Source organism: Tamandua tetradactyla, chromosome 7 (genome assembly GCF_023851605.1).
Source record: "Tamandua tetradactyla isolate mTamTet1 chromosome 7, mTamTet1.pri, whole genome shotgun sequence".
NCBI classification, from domain to species: domain Eukaryota; kingdom Metazoa; phylum Chordata; class Mammalia; order Pilosa; family Myrmecophagidae; genus Tamandua; species Tamandua tetradactyla.
Window position 1 is genome coordinate 165291431 of NC_135333.1, and position 16959 is coordinate 165308389.

At 34.4% G+C, this 16959-nt stretch overlaps 1 protein-coding gene across 11 annotated transcripts in view; it reads right to left on the reverse strand.

The window, feature by feature from the left end:
- The window catches only part of APAF1 (apoptotic peptidase activating factor 1), a 165545-nt gene that overhangs the window by 115400 nt on the left and 33186 nt on the right, over nucleotides 1-16959 (reverse strand). For 10 of the 11 annotated variants that reach the window (XR_013155879.1, XM_077111652.1, XM_077111650.1 and 7 more), the window contains exons 11-16: nucleotides 16021-16134; nucleotides 15382-15566; nucleotides 11872-11998; nucleotides 10699-10824; nucleotides 8436-8567; nucleotides 1486-1611 (exon numbers count right to left, since the gene is read on the reverse strand). Coding sequence is in view for 9 of the 11 variants with exons in the window: in XM_077111652.1 (XP_076967767.1) it covers nucleotides 1486-1611; nucleotides 8436-8567; nucleotides 10699-10824; nucleotides 11872-11998; nucleotides 15382-15566; nucleotides 16021-16134 (810 nt within the window). In the remaining 2 variants the exon portion in view is untranslated. Of the gene's footprint in view, nucleotides 1-1485; nucleotides 1612-8435; nucleotides 8568-10698; nucleotides 10825-11871; nucleotides 11999-15324; nucleotides 15567-16020; nucleotides 16135-16959 lie in introns of those variants that run through there. The other variant, XR_013155880.1, reaches the window with a different exon arrangement.

Sequence of the window (16959 nt, forward strand, 5' to 3'; positions counted from 1 at the left end):
CTGATTGGACCCCATGGATGGACTGTATGCCTGTGAAGATTTCTCAATAAAAATATATATTAAAAAAAATAACAAGGACAAAAAATAAATAAACAATAGGGGTAATAAGGGGTAAAAATAAAATTAGGTAGATTGCAATACTAGTGGTCAATGAAAAGGAGAACTAAGGGGTATGGGATATGTTTTCTTTTTTCTTGCTATTTCCTTCTCTGAAGTGATGCAAATGTTCTAAAAATGATCATGGCGATAAATACACAACTACTGATACTGTGAGCCACTGATTGTACACTCTGCATAGACTGCATGTACATGAAGATATCTCAATAAAAGTATTAAAAAATAAATAAAATAAAAATTTAAAAAGACTAAAAGAAGAAAAAAGAAACAATAATTAGAAAACTAAAAAGGGAAAAGAGAGAAATGAGACAAAATAAAGTTTCCGTGGCTGAGAGATTTCAGAGTTGAGAGGTTATCCTGGAGGTTATTCTTACACATTATATTGATATCCCTCTTTAGTTTCTAGTGTATTAGAATAGCTACAAAGAAATACCTAACACTGTTGAATTGCATTCCAGTAAGCTTGATTCTTGAAGATGACTGTATAACTTTAAAGCTTTTATAGTGTGACCGTGTGATTGTGAAAACCTTGTGGCTAACAATTCCATTATCTGGGGCATGGACAGATGAGTAAAAAAATGACAAAAAACAAATAAATAATAGGGAGAATAAGGGGTTAAAAAACTGGGTAGCTTGCAATACTAGTGGTCAATGAGAGGGAGGGTTAAGAGGTATGGGATGTATAGGTTTTTTTCTTTCTTCTTTTTATTTCTTTTTATGGAGTGATGCAAATATTCTAAAAATGATCATGTGATGAATACACAACTTTGTGATGACATCACGAGCCACTGATTGTATACTTTGAATGGACTGTATGGTACATGAAGATATCTCAATAAGAATGTTTTTAGAATAAACAAATAAATAAGAGAAAAATATATATGGGAAACTAGAATGACAGTAGAAACAGAAATAATAAAAATAAACTGGGGAAGCATTTTATTTGGGAAGAAAGGTGGAGATTTAGGACTATAAATTTCAGAAGTTGAATAAGTTTTTTTCCCTACCTCTAAGTTTTTCCCCCATATGCTTTTCAAAAACAGGAAAATAATGACATAAAAAGCATAATAAATAAATGCTAAATAAAAGCAAGCTCCTTATAAACAATCCCATAGATCTCAAAATATTTAGGAAGCCATAAAATAGAACTTTAAAATTTAAGAATTCAAATTATATGAACTTCAAATACAAGGCTGTAAACCATTCATAAACAATCATTATGACCAGCAGTTACAGTTATACTAAATATGCTCCTGGAAATTGAAGAAAGAAACTCATTCTATAGAAATATGAAAAACCTATTTCCATAACCAATCTTAAGACTTCCCACAAAATTACAACCCATTTTAATGATATACAAAAACATACCTTTAATGTTCCATCAGCAGAACAACTGGCCAAAAGATTATCATCTGGTGAAAATCTGCAGTGATTGACGGAATTTGTATGGCCAAACATGGTATTTCGACATTCTTTTTGATTCAAATCCCAGAGCTATTTGAAAAAGATGAAAAGATAACTAAAACGTAATACTGAATGGGAAAAACTTAGAAATATGTGATGTTATTCTTTCTCTACCATTGAAGCTTTTTTAGTTAAAGGAAGATGTTCAATTCACAGTAATGCAAATGCACCAAGAATTTGTGATTAACAAGTACTGAGGCAGCCCTTAGATCAGTTCCTAAATCTACTAAGGGACTCTAATGGTTAACAGGCTTTTAGTCAGAGCACTAAATAACTAAACAATTATTGCCTCTTTTTATTGACTGTTTGGAGTCACTATTATTCATATTTACAATGAGTAGGTAATACACAACATTAATTAACTTCCAATTTTTTATTGCTAAATTATTTGACTTTCAAAATGCTCATTTCTAAGATTATACAAGACAAACCCTGAATATATTAACTAGGTTAAAATCTACTAACACTCTAAAAAATTACTAATAAATACAAACATAGCCTTTAGATATAAAAACATTTGACAGGAAACACAAGGGGTTAGAAGAGCAAGTTAAATAACACCTGGAGGAAGCAATCAACCAAATTCAGAACAGCAAGCATTTCACACTACAAAATTAGACTCAAATTTTCTAATAAATTGGTGGCCTAAAAAGAGGGTTGAAGGAAAGAGCAACTTTTATAGAATAAAAGAGACTTAACACCCTGCCCCTTACATGGGACATGACTCCCAGGGGTGTATATCTCCCTGGCAATGTGGGACATGACTCCTGGGGATAAGCCTGGCCCTGGCATAGCAAAATTGAGAAACCTTCTTGACCAAGACAGGGAAGAAAAATGAAACAAAATATAGTTTCAGTGGCTGAGAGATTTCAAATAGAGTAGAGAGGTCTTTCTAGAAGTTATTCTTATGCAATATGTAGATACTTCTTTTCAGTTTTTGGTGTACTGAAGTAGCTAGAGGGAATAACTGAAACTACTAAAGTGTAAGCCTTGATTCTTGAAGATGACTGTAAAACTATATAGCTTTCAAGGTGTGACCATGTGATTGTGAAAACCTTGTGACTGACATTCCATTTATCCAGTGTATGGACAGATGAGTTATAAAATAAATAAATAATAGGGGGGATGGGATGTTTTAGATGTTCTTTTTTACTTTTCTTATTTTTATTTTTTTGAGTAATGAAAATATTTAAAAATCAACTGTGATTTAAAGTAATTCAGAACATAGGGGTAAGGAAAATAGAGTCTACATCTTAGAACCACACATACTCTTTGATACCAATGGAAGAAAGGTTTATTTGGTCTGGAACCAAAATTTTCTATAATGCACAACCTAATTCAATCTATCTGTATAGCTCATTTGAACAAATGAAATACAGGGAGCACAGAATAAGAAGGAGGTCCTTTGATCCTGTATAGATTATTGTAATGCCTGTGAATCTGCTACAGCATATTGAGCAGATAATCAAAACATATTGGCAAAGTCCCCTGAGGGATGGGAGAAAAATATGGAACTATTAAACCTTACCATCAGGAAATTCCCTGATACTGTGTCAAACTTTAGGGACACCCAAATTAATAGGCCATGCCCTCAATCATGAGGCTTACTCTTGTGAAGCTTATGCAGGTAGCAGAGATGCTAAGAGTACCTATAGGCATACCTAAGAGTTACTTCTGGAGGACCTCTTTTGTTGCTCAGATGTGGCCTTAGTCTCTCAAAGCCCAATTCTGCAAGTGAAATCATTGCCCCCCCCCTACGTGATATGACTATCCAGAGTGCCTGGTGATGTGGGAGATGACTCCCAGGGATGAATCCAGACCTGGCACCCTGGGATCAACAATTCCATCCTGCCCAAAAGGGGAAAAGAAGTGTAATTAATAAAGTATCAGTGGCAGAGAGAGTTCAAAGTCGAGATGCTACTCTGGAGGTTGCTCTTATACAAGCTTCAGGTAGACCTTGCTACCTAATCATAACCAGCTAACCCCCAACCGGTACCATTCCAGCCAATCCTTATGAACACCTAGGGCAATATTTAAGATTCCACAAGGGTTTTATGCACTAGAGTAACTTTCCAGAAACGTACAACCTCCAGATGGGTCTCTGGTCCAGATAAGTCCTGAAACCTAGCCCAGCCTCACCAGAATATCAGATAGTTCTGTCTCCCTCCCCTATATTAGTGACAGACCTTTCCAATCTAAGAAAGTTAGAATTGTCATAGCCCAAACACCTCTATAGAAAGGGATGGAATGATCAAAGATGATGGTGGAGTTGTACAGAGATGATAGGATTTAACAAATGAATATGAATGCTGAATCATTAAATTGATATCTCTTTTAGTCTCCAGTATTTTAGAGCAGCTAGAAGTAAAAACCTAAAATTGTGAAATTGTAACCCACGTCAAACTCTGAAATACGTTCTACAACTAATTGTGGTGCTGTGCTTTGAAATTTATAGCTTTTTTGTATATATGTCATTTTTCACAAAAAAAAAAGAAGGAAAAAAAGTCAACTGTGATGATAAAAAATATTTAAGCATTCTAGCCTCCTATATTCTGGAGCAGCTAGAAGGAAAAAAATCTGAAAGGACAGTATGGTAGCCCATGACAAACTGTGGGATCTGTCCTGTAACTACTTGTTGAAGAGTGTTTTGAAAACTATTGCTTTTTTGTTTCTTTGCTTTGTATATATGTTATACTATACAATTAAAAAGTTTAAAAAAAAAATCAACTGTGATGATGAATGCACAGCTGTATGATGATAACCATAAACCATTGATTGTACACATTGGATGATTATAAGGTATGTGAATATATATCAATAAAATTACATTTAAAAAGTTTAAATATGCTGACTGGAGTTCTAAGGAGACTCTGAATAAAACACAGGATTTTAATGCAAAAAGAGAAAAGATATTCTCACTTAAGATGGTTACATAAGTCAGTATCTTTGTTTTTTAGGAAACGCACTATTCTCCAATGTTTAGAGAATTGATAGAAAGACAGACAGATGGATAGAATGATACAGCATATGTGCCAAAATATTAAAATTGGTGGATGTGGATATCTGGGAGCAGAGGGGTATGTTGAAGTTCTCTGGATAGGGTTTGTTCATTTCTACAACTGTTCTGTAACTTTGAAATTACTTCAAAAAAAAAAAGTTTAAAGAAAAAAATAGCCAAAAAAAGAGACTTAAGAGACAAAACCAAATGTCACATGAAGTTTGAATTCTGATTCCAACAAACCTACAGAAAAAAAACAAATATTTTTCTAAACTCCTGAGGAAAAGAAATACAGACCAGGGATATTAGGAAATTACTGTTAATTATGCAAGGTGTGATAATAGAATATTACTTATGTTTAAATCCTCAAAGATGCATGCTGAAGTATTGTGAGTGAAATGACATGATGTCTTGGATTTGCTTTAAAATACTCTAGCCAAAAAAAGGTGTGGAAGCGGGGAGAAATAAAGTAAGATTGGTAAATGCTGATAACTGTTGAAGCTGGATGATGGATAACATGATAGTTCTTATTCTATTTTTGGGTATGTTTGAAAAGTATAAAAAATACAAATAAAAGGGGCTAAAATCATCTGTGATGACTTATACCAACTCAATTAAACACATTAGAAGAAATAATTTATTCCTAAAAGTTAATCTTGATAGAAATCTAAGAACTTCAACAGCCTTTAGGAAATGGTCAGTAAGTGAGTTAAGTCTTTCCCAAGTCCATTGTCATCCTTGGTTTCTTCATCCAAGCCCTAGGTAAGCTCAGTTCTTCAGACAGACCAAGCCACACGAAAGCACTTCAAATTCACATATTTTTATTGGCTTTTCTCAGTTTAAGAATACAAGAAATGCTTTCTGATAGACCTCATGGTAATGCAGATCTGATATGGCAGGCTTAAAGTAAAACTTGTCCTTAACTAAAATCGCTGACTAACCAACAACTCCACCCCACACATCTTAGAAGTTTCTGTCTATATTTAAAAGGAGGAAATACAAATTTCCTTAACCTACAAAATGTTAAAAAGAAGTATCCAAAATTATTCATACATAGTACAACAGTCTTTTTTATTTTGATGTGCTATAATATTGGGATAATGTTATGTTACACTAATCTGTAATTTTGGTACAATCCAATGTTTCAAATTGAGTTCTAAAGGTCTCTAAAAGTTCCATAAACATGCCTGTAGGGCACTAAGAAGAAGAGATAAGAGAGGGAATGAGAGAGAGAGCAGAAATGCAGGTCAACATCCCCACTTCAACCACAGCAAATAACTGACTTTATCTGTTTTATACACTGAGCTTCTATGTAAGTTTTCTTCTGAAGAAAAAAAGTTTTACTTCACAAAAAGTAACAGGGCTCCAGCCAACACAGCAAGCAAACTCACCACCCTCCCCCGTCTACGTGGGACATGACTCCCAGGGCTGTGGATCTTCCTGGCAATGTGGGACAGAAATCCCAGAATGAGCTGAGATTCAGCATCAAGGGATTGAGGAAAACTCTAGAATGAGCTGAGACCCAGCATCAACGGATTGAGAAAATCCTCTCGAACAAAAGGGGAAAGAGTGAAATGAGACAAAAGTGTCAATGGCTGAGAGATTCCAGAGTTGAGAGGTTATCCTGGAGGTTACTCTTACGCATTAAGTAGATATCACCTTATCATCCAAGATGTAATGGAGAGGCTGGAGAGAACTGCCTGAAAATGTAGAGCTGTGTTCCAGTAGCCATGTTTCTTGATGATGACTGTATAATGATAGAGCTTTCACAATGTGACTGTGATTGTGAAAACCTTGTGTCTGATGCTCCTTTTATCTACCTTGTCGACAGATGAGTAGAACATATGGAATAAAAATAAATAATAGAGGGAACAAATGTTAAAATAAATTTAGTTTGAAATGTTAGTGATCAATGAGAGGGAGAGGTAAGGGGTATGGTATGTAAAATTTTTTTTTCTGTTTTTGTTTTATTTTTCTGTTGTCTTTTTATTTCTTTTTCTGAATTGATGCAAATGTTCTGGGAAATGATCATGATGATGAATATGCAACTATGTGATGATATTGTGAATTGCTGAGTGTACGTGTAAAGCGGAATGAGCATGTGTTGGGAATGTTTGTGTTTCTTTCTTGTAATTCTTTTTTTAATTAATAAAAAAAAAGTAAGGGGGCAATTTCCAATACAATTTCAATACATTCTAAAATTAAAATTTTTTTTTAAAAAAAGTTTATTTAAATATCAAAGCACACAGAGTCTATAGGTTCTCCAGATTAAAATGTTTTACCCACTCTCTCCCAAAAAATACACTGTCCCAGTATGACAGCAAAGAAAGAAAGGTTCAAAACAAAATGCAAAATAATTCAAAAGAAGTTAGTAGATATTTCTTGGATCCCAGAAATTTTCATCTATCTTCAGAATACCACTTAAGAAAGAAACAGATATAATCTTTATAATTTGTAACTAAAAATATGATTAAACATAAATGGAAAGGATATCTATTTTTTATTTTTTCCCACCAGCATCTCTTTTCCCTTTTTCTTCTGATATCTAAACCTCTCTTTTGGACCAAGCTCTACTTGTGATTCAAGTGAAGCTGACCTCACCTCATGCATTCCACCGCCCTAGGGCTAGATCTGGGACCTGGACTGATTTGAAAATGTTATTACCCCCAGAAAAACCTTGTTCTTCTATTCCTGATTCAATATTGTAGGGTGTGATCTTTTGATTAGGTTGTTTCCATGGAGATGTGATACACCCAATTGTAGGTGTGACCTTTTGATCAGATGGAGAAGTCTGCCCAGTTACAGTGGGTCTTAATTAGTTTACCGGAGTCCTTTAAGAGGAGAAACATTTTAGAGAAAGACAGACATATACATTTTGGAGTCTCTTGGAGCACCAACAGAGATGCTTGGATAGCCAATCAGGAGAAAGCTTAGATGCAGATTTTTGGAAATGCAGAAGACATAGGAGACGCAGGAGTTGAGAGAGCCAACAGATGACAGACAGGAACCAAAGCCCAGCAAATGTCACCATGTGCCTTTCCATGAGATGCTAAGCTAAGGGATGAAATCCAGAGTTTTGCTCTGTAGCAGCTAAGTCAGGAGCTACAGACGCTTAGAGAGGAAGTCACTGGAATCAGAAGCTGGAAGCAACAGAACCGGGAACAAGGACCAGCAGACACCAGCCATGTGCCTTCCCATGTGACAGACACAGAATTTTCTTCAGAGTCAAGAAGTCTTTCTCTGAATGCCTAGGGTTGGACATTTTTAAGGCCTTAGAACTGTAAATTTGTAAATTAATAAATCCCCAATGTAAAAGCCATTGGTATACTGTATTCTGGCAGCATTAGCAACTAAAACAGGACCCTTGGCCAATCCAAGGATTCCATCCTCCTGGCCACTGCGGTTATTTAGCAATGAGCATTTAGCCCAAACAGCGTCAATTAGAATCTTCCCTGAAATTAGATCTAAGGGATCTAGGATAGAGCAGGTATCTTTTCTCTGTGATTTTGAACTGCAAAACCCACATAAACCTGGAGCTGTGGGTGGCCATATTTCCTGCCACCCAGAGAGCATATGCCTGAACCAACAAAGAGGAAAGCAGAGTTGAGAGATGGGGAAGGAGTTAGAGCCTGAGAATGTAGTATAACCATATGAATTCAGCTATGCCTGAAGTCACACTCCCTCTAGACTTTTCATTTATCTGAGCTAGTTTCTTTTTTTCTTTGCTTAAGCTAATATGAAAGTTTTCACTATTTACAACCAAAAAAACCCCGATTAATAAGATATGAGAAAATCAAAGAAGCTGTTTTGATGTGCCTAATTCAAATCTATTTATATAATTCTTATTCACACTTACTTTGAGAAAGTAGTCACTTGACCCAGTGGCTAACAGAAGGTGATGACTGTTGTTGGTGAAATGGCAGCAATTGACTTGCTCTAAGTGTTCATCATAGGTACGTACTAGTTCCCCAGTCATAGAATTCCAAATCTAAACAGAAAAGAGAAAACAAAATTGGCAGCTACTCTTCAATTTCCAAGGCAGAACAGAAGAGCAAAGCAACTGTGTGTCACTTTGTGCTATCTATCCTGTCACGGCATGCTTCTCCCAATTTGACATGATGGTAACATACCTTTCCTCCCCTGAAATGGGACAGTATTTTGTCAGGGTACTCTTTTAAAAATCTACCTGCAAGTCTACATATTTTTATCAATATATAGCATAATCGGAATCTCAATAAAACATTCTTCAAGGGAAAGATTTCTTATGTTCAGGACATATGAAATGACAGCAGGCAGAAAAATACTATAAAGGGGCTGGAATAACGGACTTCAAATTGGGAGGATTAAATCCAAGACCTGGTTCTACCCCTTAGGATTTGTGTGTCCCTGATCAAGTCTTTAACTTAACCGAGATGAGGCTAAGATATATATGCTTATATACAATTCAAAGAATCAAACGAGATTAAGGTATGTTAAGGGTTCTGTAGACTTAAGATACCATATAAATAAGTAAGGACAGATAACTCAATGAAAAAAAATAAAGGTTTTAGAGTCTGAGAGAAAGCTAGATTTCAACCCTTGATCCACCAGTTAATGTTAGCCTGAGCAAGTAACTTCATCTCTGAATCTATTTCCCAATCTGTAAAATGGGATCAATACTGACTTTGCAAGTTGAAGTAAGGAATTAATAATATAAGAAAGTACATAGCACAGAGCCTTGAACAATGTTATGTTCTCAGTAAAAAGTAATTATCATCATTTAGTTATTATGGAAGAAAATTAAGTGGTTTGTTCTACATAGCAACAAACAAAAGAAATAAATGACCTAATGCACCTTCACAGGGATTTTGGCTTTTTAGAAATACTAATTTCCCTTCCCCTCACAGCATTTTCTTGGTATCTTATCGAAACATTAATTTTGAAGTTCTTTAATAGGTGTTTCTGCCTCTCACCTTATATTTTGACTTCTTAGTAAACAGAAACCCAGGATTATTTCCTTTATTCCAGGCAGCTCCCAGTAAACAAAGAAGGGCACATAAATATTCCCTATTTTATTTTGAATACACTTCATTAAGAAATACTAAAATTTTCACAGTAAAAAGCAGAAAACCAAAGCTCTAGCAGAAATGTCAACACAACTAAAACTACAGAAGAACTTGCTATGGCCTAAACTTCTGGATACCGAGGAAGCGCCAAGCAGTTACTCACGAATGCAAAGTTCAAAGAATCTGTTCTAACTTTGGAGTTGTCCAAAGAAGCCAATTCCAAATATGACTCAAAGTAGAGGCTACAGAATGAATTAGTTGGGCGGTTCTTACGTCCCCTAAAGAGTCTTATCTATCAAGAAGTAGATTTTTACAAAGGTCTCAATTTAGCCTGGATACCCATCGCCCTCTTCAAGTGGGTGAAGACTCCAGGAAAACCCCCAGACCTACTTTCTTGCTCCCAACTATTGAATTCTTCCTAGCCAGGTTCAACACTCTATAACTTCTTTGAAAAAGGCCTGAAATGAGGTTGGCCCTTGATGTATCACTGATAAAACAGCCCTCAAGTCTTCAGTTTCTTTTAAATGTCATGTTAGTACAAATGCTTAGCTAAAATCCAAATTTAGGGACAAGAGACAAGAAAGAATCATTAACAAATATATAAATTACCCTTGGTTTATTTTTTCCCTCTGTTTATTTTTTAGACCACTAACCCAGATCTTGTTTTTCACCCAGAGTTTGTACTGAATAAAGGCCAGTTCATTAAGGAAAATAAATTTGAGTTGTATTTTACAAATCATATTTTTATAATAGGAATCCAGTGTCAGACAATAATTTGTGCAATAAAACTCTGATTATAATGCATTCAAACATTTAAACTGATAATTAACCCACAGACTCATCCATAAATTGTAGGAAAATTCATTAAGTTAAACATTCTTCCTACTACCTGCTTAAAAATAACGAACTTTCAGACAATGTTAACTTACAAAGGATAAGAGTGATGTGCCCCAAACAAGTAGGTCAGTAGACAAGAGTCCTTTCACTCTAGTCCTCACGTACCCTGGTCCCTCTATTATGGAAAAAGAAAATGAATTCTGTGACTACACCTTAAAAGGAAATTATTTTTTTTACCTTCACTTTTCTATCCACTGAGCAGGTTGCTATAAATCTGCCATCTGTAGAGAACGCACAGCAAAGCACTTCATCCTCATGAGCCTTGATTTCTAGAAGCTTCTCTCCTGTTTCAGTTTTGAATACCTGAACAAGCAACAATAGAATCTTTTCACTTTAAACCACTTAACCATGGGCCACTATTCAATAAAAACTTTCTTTAAGTGATCTTAATGAGGATGCACAGCTGGTTCCATGGTAGAATGCTTGCCTGCCATGCGGGAAACCCAGGTTCAATTACTGGCCCATGTACCCAAAAAATAAAATAATAATTAAAAGATTTTAATCAGTGTTACCTTGCACAATGGAAATGGACATTGGCAAAGACACACTAAAACTGAGAAGCTGTATGTCAACAAAAATAGATAACTAGCCATTGTTAAATGTTTAAGTATAACTTCATTTGTAGAGAATATATGGCAAACTCTTAACAATTAAATAGAAAATGTTTCATTCAATATCCTTTCTTTGAGGGACTCAGAGTCAAAACTAATAAACTGTAAGGTGTATAGATATAGAAATAAGGTATGCAGTCATAATTTTGCAAAGATTAAAACTACCCAAAATATTAAAATATTAACTCATTTGATCCTGTTTCCTTCAAAGTCAAAAGGTAGAGCATGAATTTAAAGAAAAGTGTTCATTCATGTTTTCTTAAAACAAATGAGAACTAAAAGAAAATCCCTTAAAGGACCTTAGGAAATAATCTAATCCAATTTCTATTTACAGCAGTAATCCATACCTGAGGCTTTCATTAAAACAGATATTTAATCACTGTTTTTGGCTTTTTGTTTTTTTTTTTAATCAAAACCCTGGTCATTGTACTTTGAAGTCTTATATCTTTTCAGAATCATTATTTTCTCATTACCCTTAGCTGGCACATAGATGATAGATAACTTGAGTGGCAGGGTACAAGGCATTTCTACATGTCATAGCAAGTTTAGAATTATGGAAAAAAAAACACACAGGCTTATTTAGAAATCTCTAGAGAAAGTTTTCATAAAACATTCAGGAACTTTCAATTTCTCTCCTATATCCAAGGTGCAATATTTTTAAATTTTAGGATTTAAATATATTCTAATCTGCACAGTGAAGTAGATGCTCTTTCAGTTTTTCTAAAGAGATAAATTTTACCTGTAAGGTTTTATCAGCTCCACAAGAAGCTATTCTCTGACCATCCTCAGAAAAACAGGCATGGTAAACAGCATCTGTATGGGGGTGGACAACTAAGCGGGAAAGATTCTTGATGTTTTTTTTGTTTCTAAATACAAGGAAAAAATGAACAGAAATTCAATAAATGAAAGCAAAAGTAATTATTTTCTTTCAGTTAAAAAAAAAAAAGGAATGAAAGACAGTAAACTTTTTTTTAACTTCGAGTCATTTTTCCAAAACTACAAAATTCTTAAAAATTAAAATGTCAACATGTAAATAACAGAGCACAAAACACCTGAAGAAAAAAATAATGTCACCCTTATTGAGCAACCTATCTATCATTTGTCATTTCATACAAATGTCAAGGGTTGGAAAAAATCTAGTTAATCAAGTACATAACACTTTCTATTTTCTTTTTTTTTTTTACATGGGCAGGCACCAGGAATCGAACCTGGGTCCTCGGGCATAGCAGGCACGCATTCTTGCCTGCTGAGCCACAGTGGCCCATCCTCTATTTTCTTTTGATACATTAATAATGATAATATATGCAAAGAAAACATTATTTAAGGATATCCCTCAAAAAATCCCCATCTCTTTTAAAAGGAAAGAAACCAAAAGTAAACTGAAGTTCATTTCCTAAATAAAGTATGACACTACACCCATTACAATGATGCACTTTAAAACTGCTTCTCAAACTACAATTATTCAAACATAGAGGAAAAAAGATAAAGCAATGTCATTTTATTCATATCTTAATCTACTGAATAGCTACTGTCATACCAATATAGGTATTAAATCACTTCTCATGGGCTAAAGGGTAAAGGAATTTAATATGTACTTAAAACAGGAGAAATATTGTAAGCGTGTTAGAATTTCACATAGGTGCACCTCAGTCAAGACTTTGTGTAGAAATACAAGAAGAAATGTACACAGAATTGTGCTTATTTTAAGAGTCAAAAGGTTGGAGTCAGGATCTAAGAACCAACTCCTCTTCCCCTACTTATCAGGTGTGCAAACTCAGGCAAAATTCTGAACCTAGTAAGTTTTCATTTCTTTGTATGCAAAATGAAAATAATGATAGCTTCCCTAAATAGCTCCTGGAAAATAAAGATGCCACTGTTGTTATTCTTTAAAAAGCTAACCACACACAAAACAGACTAAATGATCAAAGGAAACACAAAGGTTAATAAGAATTAGACAGTTCCCCAAAAGCATTACAATTTACTAAAAGAGAGCAAAAAAAAAAAAAAAAAAAAAAAAAATACTAAAATATAAGAAGGAGAGTAATTAAAAACCTGGGAGAAGAATAGATAAGTTATTGGCAAGATTCAAAAAGTTCACTTTTTAAAATACTCTCTTTTTCCCTTGGCCTACTCAATAGGCCAGAAATAGCTCAAGACTTGTCACACTGTGACTTTATCATAATGATGGGTATATACATAGGTCGATGGCCAAAATATACATCATGAACAATAAATGAACAAATGAATAAAGAACAAATGATTTCTCTCGAAGTTGAAAATCAATTAAATTTAATCTTCTATGAACCTAAATTTTTTTACAATAAGGGAAGAAAAGCTTTCTAGTACTAAAATAAAGCATTCTTTGAATATGGACTGGTCAAGCTCAGCTAAAAAAAATACAGCTACGGATAACTTAATCTTTCTATGAGAGAACATCCCACGTTGAAATGCTATTGATACAATGAGCGAAAAGAAACAGCAAGAAAATATTTAAAAAACCGAAAAATTCAGAGAACAAGAACTAAACCCATGCCCATTTGCTTATCAGACCAAGTATTAAGATTCTACTTCAGCCACTAACTAAAACATGAGTACATTCAATCTTCTAAAGCTTCTATTAAATACTAACTGTCTGGATTAGGCAATTGCTAACACTATTCTTAATAACAACTTAAATTTATTGCATATAAAATAGCACTGCTAAGTCAAGAAAAGTTGAAAAACTAACAATACACAACTAATAAACAGCAGAGCTGAAAACTGCACCCAGACAATCTACAGCCAGTCTGTTTGTCTAACTTCCAAACTATTTTACACTATATAATGTAATCTAATGGACAAGGATGGGAGAAAAACAAGTAAACAGATCACCACCCTAATGTGTGGCAAATGCTGATATGGGTAAACAAGGGACACTCGGGAATGTATATCTAACCTAGTCTCGATGAGTTATGGCACCTGCCAGGGACAGTGAACTTCCACTTGCCAACAGAGTGCTCAACAATGGTTAACTCTGGGAAGTAGAAAGGTGAGGGAGGAAAAAAGGTCATTTTACATTCCTCTAAAATTGCTTTTTTTTTTAAATCAGGAATATGTATTACTTTCAAAATAAAAATGAAACCAATAAAAAATTAACACATTCAATTAAGTTAAAAACAAAACAACTCTCAGATACTACCTCCAGATTAACCCAAGTTACAGAAGCTCAAATGTTAGTTAAAACTGAATTAAGGGGCAGGCCACGGTGGCTCAGCAGGTAAGGATGCTTGCCTCCATGCCAGAGGACCCGGGTTCGATTCCCAGTGCCTGCCCATGTTAAAAAAAAAAAAACTGAACTAAGGGAATCACCTATGACAATCTAGCTTATTTGGAAAGAGGGCCAAGGATCATAAAGATTACAGATAGCAATCTGGAGTCAATTTACATGAAATTATCCATGTGAAAAAATTAACACTCATACCTAATATTTCAAGTTATAATAGAAATACGGCATATGGAAACAACATGGAAAATAAATTTAACAAACCCAGGATTTGAATCACATTCAGCATGCAATATGAGCCTAGTCAAGTCCCAAACTCTCTGTGCCTCAATTTTCACATTTGTAAAACAGGGCAAATACTATCTACTTTGTAAATTTTTGTAGATTAAATGGAATAACATATAGGAGCAAAACATATAAGGGATATTAAAAAGACAGCAATTTAATCTTTCCTTTTTACAGTAATTGAAGGAGCAAGAATGAACAACCTCTTTCAGGAAACAGAAGAACTCAGTATTTAATAAATGTCTAATTTTAGGGCTGACAGTTAAGGCAAAGTGATAATCTCATTTAAATCTTCATAAGAATAGTATTTAACTCAAAGGATTGTTATCATCATTTTACAAATAAGAAAGGAGTAACGTGTAACTTATTTAAGATCACAAACTATTGGGTTTTAGAACTGAGACTGAAACCCATGTCTTTGACTCCAAAGCCCATGCTCTTCACCTTTAGTCTATTGCAATAAAGGTAAGCAATGGACTTGTTAAAATGCCTTACAGGCAAGCATCTATTGGTAAGGACTATGAAAATATAATTATTTTCCCTATGCTTACTTCTTTGGAACGGGTCAATAAGTAAGAACACTTATTAAAAGTTACAGCCCTAACCAAACTAGGTAAATTTTCCTGGAGTGAATTTATGCCCTACCTGAAAAATGATAACATAGTGCTCAGCTCCCTTTGGTTTTTCTCCTAACCTACTTACAACCATTCCAGGTAAAGCATTCCATTATCGACCTCTTGCTTGGCCTGCAGCTTAGCTTGCCGATAAACTTCTGAAGACTCCGGTTCACAGAGACCCAGCTGTACAATGTTAGGGAATGGCTGTCGTCCAAGAAGGTGTCCATTTAAAGATAAAAACTCCTGAAAATTCTCACAGACTGTGCAATCCTGTGAACAAACTGAAATCTCTTAGAAACATAACTCGAGCCAAGAGCTGACATTTTTCTGTTGCTGTCATCTTGTCACTTTATAGACTTAAATGAGATATTCTCTATATGAACTAAAATTGAAGAACCAACCGTTAGGTAATATATACTGAGTTTGAAAGAATAAGGTAAAAATCTCATTGTCAAAGTACTACTTTCTTCACATTCTTTTGTTTAAAAACCACTGAACACCATACCTCCCCAACTCTCAAACTTCAACCTATCTACATTCCCAGGACACCAGATAGAAAGAAACTAGTAAGGAGGCTATGAAGCAAAATAATTTTAATAACCAAGGATTAAAATGAGGAAATTTCTCTTCACCTCTTCTATTCTTCTTATTTCTATATTATACCTAGAATTAAATGTCAAAATAAGATGTCCGCCAGGCACTTATTTTTCATATTAATACATACCTTTTCATCTAATATATGTCTGTATGCCACAAATTCATGAATCAGATGGGCAGGGCCTACAAGTTCTGTTTTTGCTTTAATCCAATCCAGAGAAAACATTAAAGCACAAAGTTCCTTTAAAAGTAAAAAAAGTAAGATCAGCAGCACTTTCAAGAAACCAAAGAATTTAATGTGTAATTTCATTATGCTAACATTCCTGAGAGAAACTAAGCAGATACCTATAAGGATGCAGAGAGCTAGTAAAAAAAGAACACATAACTAATGATTCTAGTTCCAAAGAATCGTTAAATGGACCTCACACGTTAACTCAAAATGAACGTCAAATAGACTAAAAATGTAAATATAAAAAAGAAAAAATTTTTAAGTACTAGATAATACAGGTAAATATTTTTTTAGTCTTGGGTGTAAACATGATGCCAAAGGAAAACATCAAAAGGAAAAATAGTGGTATATTTGACTACATAAAAATTCAAATGTTCAACATACTAAAAAACAATATAAACAAGTTAAAAGACAAAAACTAGAAAAAAATATTTGCAACATATATAACAAATGATGGCTTAAAATACTTCAGGGAGAATCCAGTAACTACAAGAAAAAGATAAATACAACAATTTAAAAAATAGGCATTGGGCGGGCCACAGTGGCTCAGCAGGCAAGAATGCTTGCCTGCTGTGCCAGAGGACCCGGGTTTGATTCCCGGTGCCTGCCCATGTTAAAAAAAAAAAAAAAAAGGCATTATGTGATATAAATCCAGATGCTTTGTTATGGGGTGTGAATATAACTCAATAAAACTGCATCTCACCAATGCACTTCCCCCTGCCAAAGAAGATCAACAAATGGTACTGCAATAACAGCACAGTCATACGGAAAAAGAATGAAATATGACACCCACCATACAGCATACCAAACATACACATATATGCATAAAAAGAAGAA